At 35.3% G+C, this 8817-nt stretch overlaps 1 protein-coding gene across 1 annotated transcript in view; it reads left to right on the top strand.

Annotated features, from left to right (window-relative positions):
- Positions 1–4653: 4653 nt before the first annotated feature.
- IQCB1 (IQ motif containing B1) overlaps positions 4654–8817 on the top strand; it is a 71014-nt gene continuing 66850 nt past the window's right edge. Inside the window, exons 1-3 of the mRNA XM_049785899.1 lie at positions 4654–4758; positions 5095–5254; positions 7946–8075. Of these exons, the coding sequence (XP_049641856.1) occupies positions 4659–4758; positions 5095–5254; positions 7946–8075 (390 nt within the window). The 5' untranslated portion in view covers positions 4654–4658. The remainder of the gene's footprint in view (positions 4759–5094; positions 5255–7945; positions 8076–8817) is intronic.

Genomic DNA, 8817 nt, shown 5'->3' with positions numbered 1-8817 from the left:
ATTGATTGTGCCAAGCAGAAAAATGAATAGGCTTCCCGCAACTTATCTATCTGCTTGTATAAATTTTACTCTTGGAAGGCTTGCTGTGTGTAGAAGGTAAGCGCCGTTCTAGAGCCAAACTCTGCCCCCCCTTTTTTTCTTCATTGTAAACCCTCACCCAGTTTATTGTTCTTGACCTAGTTCTCAGGAGTTACTCCTGGTGGAGGGTGAGGACCATATGGGGTGCCTAAGGTCCACCTGGTGTCAGCCAGCACGCAAGGCAAGTGTCCAGCCTGAACTATACTGCCTGTACTATGTCCCTGGGACCAGATATTTTATCTTTGAACCCAGCTTCATATTTCACAGTAATTTTGTGCAAACTGAAGCGTTCATCGTTATAATAGTGGAATAAAAAAATAATACTGATTATCTTAGAGTTAGAATTAACTGACCTAACATGTTAAGAATTACAATATTTTTCTACTTTTATCTGATTTCGCAAAGTTCAGTTCTTGACACTATAGTTGGCTTTCTGTTTTTTGGAGGGGAGTTTTAGTAAACCACACAAGGCAGTGCTCAGGGGTAACTCCTGGCGTATGCTGTGTTGGGAACCCAACTGGGTTAGCTTTGTGTAAGGCAAAAATGCCTTACCCGCTGTAAGGTACAGCCTTACCTTACTTAACTTTACCACCTTATAGTCTGTATCTGTTTGGCATTTGACATATTTTGTATAATTTATTTTATCTGTGTGTACATGTATAGTACGAATATATGTACTCTTTCCCAGCCATAACGTTATCCATGTGTCTAATATGGAGTCCTACACACCTACACATCTTTGATGATATTTAATGATGTTATGTCAGAACAGTGTTTTAGCCATGTTTATATTTAAAATATTAAAAAATGACTTTTGAACAAATATCTAATATATCTATTTTAAATTTTGTGACACCTAGAACTTGTGCATTTATTCATTCTTTTTTTTTTTTTTTTTTGGTTTTTTGGGTCACACCCAGCAGCGCTCAGGGGTTACTCCTGGCTCTACGCTCAGAAATTGCTCCTGGCAGGCTTGGAGAACCATATGGGATGCCCGGATTCAAACCACCAGCGTTCTGCGTCTAAGGCAAATGTCTTACCGCTGTGCTATCTCTCCGCTCCCTCATTCTTTTGATGTATATTCAAGTACAAACCACATGTTAAGATATAGTCTTGCCACTGAGACTATAGCTGAGACTTAAAAAAGTGGGAACCAAGAAAGGTATGGACTAGATCCTCTACCACAGATTTTTTTCCAAACATATCAATATGGATTATATAAACAATGGACTATGTTGTATTAGCTCAATAATAAGTACATTGATGAACTATGCAAAATTGTCAGATATTTCCACCTGGCTTTATTTTTTTGTGTTTATGGGAAAATTACCTCAAATTTATGACAGTTGTTTACATGTCTTTTGTCAACTTATAACATCAACTGATTAAAATTTTACTTTCCTATCTTATGTGTCATAAAAATAATTGACAGAAGATAGAAAGAAATAGGGGATGTAGGTCCTGAGAGATAGCATAGAGGTAAGGCATTTGCCTTGCATGCGAAAGGCCAGTGGTTCGAATCCCAGCATCCCCTATGGTCCCCTGAGCCTGCCAGGAGCAATTTCTGAGTGCAGAGCCCAGAGTAACCCCTAGCGCGGTCGTGTGTGACCCAAAACAAAACAAAGAAAGACCTGTAATTCACAATAGCTCAGTACAATTATTTAAAAAGTTAAAGAAAAAATATAAAAAAGAAATTATTTATATGTAAAAGAAATATACACTTATAAAATTGGTTCAATCTTTCTAATAACTAAAGGCAGATTAAAAGAATACTTTTTTTTAATTCTTTTTTTTTTTTTTTTGGTTTTTGAGTCACACCTTGCAGTGCTTAGGGGTTACTCCTGGCTCTATGCTCAGAAATTGCTCCTGGCAGGCTTGGGGAACCATTTGGGATGCCAGGATTTGAATCACAGTCCTTCTGCATGCAAGGCAAACGCCCTACCTCCATGCTATCTCTCCACTCCCTTTTTTTTTATTCTAACATTGTGTTTTGTTTAATCAGATCTCTTTTTTTATATTTTATTTTTACAAGTCTTTCACAGTTGTATTTCAGGCATTTAGTGACAGTGAATTAGGGCCATTCCCACTACCAGTGTTGACCTCCCTCCCCTCCAGCTCCTAGAACTACCAGTGTTACCAGTGTTACTACTCTGTTATCAGTTTAACAGTTATACTGCAACTAGTGTATAACAGGTCCATTTTGTGTTTAGCTTAAAACAATACCTTTTATCTAGCAGATTAACAATCTAAACAGTAGTTCGTATTAGTGAAGTTATAGTAAGATGGGCATACATTCCTTTTTGGTGGAAAAAGAAGTTAGAATACCCATTTTGAAGAAAATTTTAATAGCCCACCACCCTGCCATTAGTGTTTGTTTCTTTGCAGTGCCAGGACTTGACTCATGCAAACCAAGCACTCTATGACTGGACATATATCTGATGCAATAGAAAGACCTCAAGTGCATTGATATTCACTAAAGCATTGTTTTTAGTACACTGAAAAACTGCCAAGAGAAGGGATGTACGAATATATTATAAACATTTACAAATAAATCATAACATAAAGCAGTCATTAGAAAGATTGTGATAACTACACCCACCCTTGGATAGTTATATGCCTACTGTGTATGTTCTAGAAGTTATACTGTACTTTCTTTCAGGAAATCATTTCTTCAACTTATATTTTAAACTAATAAGGGATGATTTTTTGATTGCTGGTATTATGGCCAGCTCTTCAATAAAAATGTAGGCTGTTAGTGCTAAGGGAGGTAGCCCAAGTGGTAAAGCACATACCTTACATCCGTGAGGTCCTGAGTTTTCTATATAGCATCGTTGGATATAGGCCTCAGTTTTTAAAATGTCCCATTATGCTAGTTCTGAAGACTAGAGTTTCAATTGTGAGTTAGAATTAAATTATTTGATATATATATGTTATGTTTTACTATTTTATATTGGAGGGGATATGATAAATGCAATTAAAATCACAGACTTGTGGAGTCAGTGTTTTGAATTTGAATATTAACTCCACCAAATGTGATTGGGACCATAGCAAGGTTTTTTTTAATATCTTTAATTTTTATTCTTATCTGTCAAATAGAGATAAAAATAGGTTCTGCATCATTGTCATATTGTGTACTTGGTTATAGCATATGCTTAATATATGCTATCTTTCATTATAAGTAAAAATCATACTTTCTATTAAATGATATATTTAGATTTGAATGACATACAATTTTTCTCCCTAGAGAAAAATTTTAGCAACAAATTAATTGGTATATAAATTTTAAAAATTATTTTAGGCACCATAATTTATAGTACTATTAATGATAGGGTTCTGTGCATAACTTGTCCCAACACAACACTTTTCACCAGAGTTTTCCACCCCTTAACCCACTCACTTCCTCCCCTGATTGCTAAGTTCAGTGTAGGCCAGTTCTCAGGGGGTATGGATTTTTTCTTTTCAATTTTAGAAAGAATATTGATTTTATTTACCATTATTATAATTATACATTTCTGAATTGTGTGTTCAGGATTCTGAAGATTAGTGATCGCTAGGAGATTTTACAGTTTTTAGGATATAGTCATATTCATGGTTATGACTTATTATAGTGAAAAGAAACAAAGAAAAATCATCAGAAGAAAATGGCCACTTGGGGTAAAATAAAGAGGAAAAAGAAGCACAAACTTCTAAGAATTCTTTCCAGTGGAGTCATGTATGATAGACATGCTTAGTACATTCTGAAGTTATGACAGCATATGCTGATGAAATGTTATTTGCCACAGCAATTGAACAGCAATTGAACAGGCTTTAATAGAAATAAGGTTCCTTTCTGAATCAGAATTCTGAAGTACTGAAAGTCAGATAATCAGCATGAATGATACTGTTTTATGAAGTTAACCTCAGTAGCCACTCTTAAAGGGAATGGTGTAAACCTTTTGAAGTGTAAATTTCTAGACACCAGCAAGGGCCTGTTTGGAAGAAATTCTCTGATAGGATGTAAAATAAAACCCATGGTTTGTGAGATCACCCCAGGCACCATGTTTCTAAACCCCACATAGTTATGTCTAAAGAAGCAGGGTAGCAGTGAAGAAATAATAAGCCAAGCCAGTCAGTAAAGGTGTCTGAGGTTTTGTGCTACATGGTCTTTGCCTGAGCCAAAACCCAGAACTACTCTTTGGTTATTAAACCAATTCCCAATATCAGGAGAGCATGGGGACGGGGAAGGAGGGAGGGAGGGAGGGAGGGAGGGAGGGAGGGAGGGAGGAAGGGAGGGAGGGAGGGAGGGAGGGAGGGAGGGAGGGAGGGAGGGAGAGAGTTAAGAAAGGAAGTCAGAGACTGCCTTTGTTTTGGGTTAATAGCTAGCTGGTGTCATCTTAGTTTTTCACTTACTCATGTTTTTATTATTAGAGAAAAATCAAATTTTGATTTTGGGGTCATTGTGCAGTTTAGAGACTGAATGAAATGCTTAGCCTAGTTACTGACTCCTTATTTATATTGTAATTTTATTTCAGCTGTTAAAATAGTTTAGAGCCTTGAGCTATTTATTTGTATTTATTTTTCTTAAAATATAGATATGAAAAATGAAGCCAGCAGGCACAGACCCAAGGATCTTATCTCTAGCAGCTGAAGTTGCAAAAAGCCCTGAGCAGAATGTCCCTGTTATATTGTTGAAGTTAAAAGGTAAGAAAATCTTTTCATGATTGGTTTACACCAGCTAAATAGAAAACCATTCATTGTTAGCACCGTTTTAACATTTCTACGTTCAGAGATATCATTACATTGTCACAAGCAATTATTTTCCCCCATTTTCTATTTTTGAGTAAATTAACTTGACTCTGCTCAGGTATCACTCCTGGGGGAGCTAAAGAAACCATATAGGATATCAGGGATAAAACCTGGCCCACTCTGTTATTGTTCTGGTTCTATAATTAGCCTTTACAAATAAAAATAAGATTTAGATGTTGAGCAATAATAAGAAATATTTTTTATAAGAAATATTCTTTTCTTTTGACCTAGAAATAATAAACACACCTTTAGAAAGTTCAGAGTTGAAGAAAATAAAACAAGATATATATTGCTATGACCTCATTCAGTATTGCCTCTTAGTCCTCAGTCAAGATTGTTCTCGAATCCAGGGTGGTTGGACTACAATTTCCCAGCTTACACAGATATTAAGGTAAAAATCAGACTGTAAGTTAACTTGTTCTTCAAGAATGTAGCATTAGGTTCATCTATCTTTATCTGCATATATATACATATATTTTTTTTGCTTAATTAGTATTAACAACTTCTAGTCCTAGGTTTGGTTGTAACTTTTCTTTATGTCTTATTGTTCATATGTCTATATTTGTGAAAATCTATCAAAACTCTCCTTTTACTGGCTTTTCTTTTTTTAACCATGGGTACCATAATTTACAATACCATTAATAGTTTCCTGTGTAGTATTACAATGCCATACACCGATACCCTTCACCACTCTCCTTTTTCCCCATCCCATAAGCTCTTTGAAGATGATGATTGTATCTGGTAATATCACTGAATCCCAAGTGTCTAATTTACTTAGTAACTAGCATGTGTTTAAAAACAATGGAGACAGGCCAGAGCGATAGCACAGCAGCAGAGGGTCCCCCGAGCCAAGAGTGATTTCTGAGCACATAGCCAGGAGAAATCTCCGAGCATCATCACTGGTGTGGCCCAAAAAACAAACAAAAATTTTTTTAAATTCAAAAAAATAAAAATAGAGATTAAGATGCTAACTCAGAATTGGTAAAACTTACCATAGGTATAGGGCTAACTATTATGTGAATTTATCATACTAGACAATAAGAGATTATGAAATGAAAGGCATAATACAAAATACCATAGAGCAAATATAAGAATTATTCTTTTTGTAATTTTAACTATATTAACTATTTTATTAGGTCATTTTTATCCTATCAATAAAAGTTAGAAATAGCATTTCCTGATACTTTCAAAATTATAGATGAGCTCAAATCTTTTATTTTAAAGTAGACAAAATAAATGCAACATTCTTAGTGTCTAAACCACTATTTAATGAAGTAATTAAAAATATACACTAATAATTGGTGCATTAAAAATAATAGTATATAAATATAAATTATATAAATATATAGTATATAAATATAAATCAAATAATAATTAAATAAATATAAATGAAAATAATAAAATATATGCTAGATCTTTGCATTTGAAACTGCTTACTCCTCATCACTAGATAAAGCTAAATTCCAGATAGTTATAATAATTTTTAAGTAAATATTTTTTCATACTTTCAAAATCATTTTTTTGTAGATAAAGACATATGCTTGTTTTGGTTAAATATGTTAACTGATGAAAATGTGATTGAACTAAACTTAAGATATAGGGAAAGAAATTCCAGTGTTTGATTGTACCAAAATTTTCATTTACTAATGTTCTCAAAAGTTACACATTAACACCAATATAATTAACTTAGTAACCAAAGCAAAAAAGAAACTGATAAGTAAGCATCAACCTATTAACTTAAGGAATCCAGAAACAATATCCACAAAACTTAATAATTGAACATTAGGTAGTTAGGTTTTTAATATCCTCAACATGTAATCAAAGTCTTCATATTTTGTGAAAAGACTCAGTGATGCTTATTCATTAGAGTACACAGTGCATACATAGAGACCATTTTGGAATTGGTGACTCTACTTATTTTACAGCTTTTTAGTTTTGTTTTGTTTTGTTTTGGACCAAACCCAGTGTGACAGGGGTTTCTCCTGGCTGTGCACTCAGAAATTGCTCCTGGCTTGGGGGACCATAAGGGACGCCTGGGAATCGAACTTCAGTCCATCCTAGCTTAGCAAGTGCAAGGCAAATGCCCTACTGCTGCACCACTGCTCTGGTCCCTTGACAGCATTTTTAAACTATACAACTGTGGACCCCTTTTAACCTTGTTTATTCCTCTACCCTGCACCCCCACCCTACAAGTTGATTTCCCTAGTCTCATGTCATTTGTGTTCCCCAATTTACACATTTTCACCTGAGACCTCCTCAGATATCCTGAGGGCTCTGTTGAAAAACACTAATCTACAGAAATATTTTTTATTATTCAGATTTTTGGCTCTTTTCTTATCCAGAAACAGGTTTTTATATACAGTTTCAAGAGGGCATACTTTTCTGACCTCCTCTTCTTTTTTTTAACTTTATTTATTTATTGATTTTTTTTGGGGGGACACTCATTGCTCTGTACTCAGAAATCACCCCTGGCAGACTGAGGGACCATATGGGATGCCAGGAATCAAACAGGGTCTATCCCAGGTTGGCCCCATGCAAGGCAAACGCCCTACCAATGTGCTATCTCCCCGGCCCCATGACTTCCTCTTTAAAGTGTTCGTAATTATGTTTGACTTAGGGGTTTGTTTGTTTTTGGATTTTTTTGTTGTTTTTGTTGTTGTTTGTTTGTTTCACTCTTCTGATTTAAGAAATATGCTATCATGTTTTTCAGATTTTTAGAGAAAATATTGAAAATAGGGTTGGTAAAAAATTAAGATCATTATTTCTTATTTATTCGATGCTGACAAATAGAAGTTTTAGCCTTGAGTTAGACTTTTCTAATGTTCTCTTGCTTTTTAGTTTGTAGTGTATGCACTGAAATCTTGCGTCATTTCTCTTTATGTGAACTAAAAAATTTTTTTTCCTGAAGGCATAAGGATTCCAAGATTTTTAACTTTCCAGAAAGATGTTAAACTAATTTTCCAGAATCATATGTCTTTATTGCATGGCCACCATTATCTAGATAGTGTCTGGAGATGCTTTAGGTTTCACACTGAAATTTATAATTAACACAAACTAAGTCACATTTGTGCTTTTATTGCAGTCATTGCTGTGTGGGCCTAGAGCCAGGGGAAGATGCTGAAGAATTTTACAATGAATTGCTTCCATCAGCTGCAGAGAATTTTTTAGTTTTGGGAAGGCAGCTGCAAACATGTTTCATTAATGCAGCCAAGGTATATGATTTATTCAATTATTTGTAACCAGAACAGTTTCATTTTTTCCCATCCCTAAGCCCCTTCAGTTTGGGAGCCATATTTGGTAGAGCTCAGGGCTTATTCCTGACTGCTCAGGGATCACTTTTGGTGTCCTGTAGTACCATATGGGATGCCAAGGATTAAGCTCAGATTGGCCATGCAAGGCAAACAGTTTACCTGTTGTACCATCTCTCTGGCCTTCAGCAGTTTAATTCTTAAGAAGATGGTCTGTTGTATATTTCAAATGTAAAAGTTTGGCTGAAAGGACAGTTCTAGAATTTAACCCTTGTTTAATCATTTTTTTATTTAGACACCATGATTTATAGTTAGTTGTTTACAATAGTTTTTCAGGTATACAATGTTTCCAACACCTTATGTTCACATTTCTCCTCCTCTGACTCCTCACCCATATTCCCCAACCTAATCCCTGACAGATTTACTTTTAAGAACATAATCATGGGGCTGGAGAGATAGAACAGTGGTAGGGCATTTGCCTTGCATGCAGCCGACCTAGGACAGAATTCCAGCATCCCATATGGCCCCTGAGCCTGCAAGAGCAATCTGAGCGCAGAGCCAGGAGTAATGCTAAGTGTGACCCAAAAACCAAAAACAAACAAGCAAAAAGGAACAAAATCAAATGGGGAGTAAAAATGAGAGCAAAAAAACTGTGTTCTGTGTACTTAGAAATGTTCCAGTCAGGTTTTTTTCATTAGTGTGCCCA

Source organism: Suncus etruscus, chromosome 13 (genome assembly GCF_024139225.1).
Source record: "Suncus etruscus isolate mSunEtr1 chromosome 13, mSunEtr1.pri.cur, whole genome shotgun sequence".
Taxonomy (NCBI): Eukaryota; Metazoa; Chordata; class Mammalia; order Eulipotyphla; family Soricidae; genus Suncus; species Suncus etruscus.
Note: the sequence above shows the minus strand (reverse complement) of the source record. Positions and strands in the feature narration are given on the sequence as shown.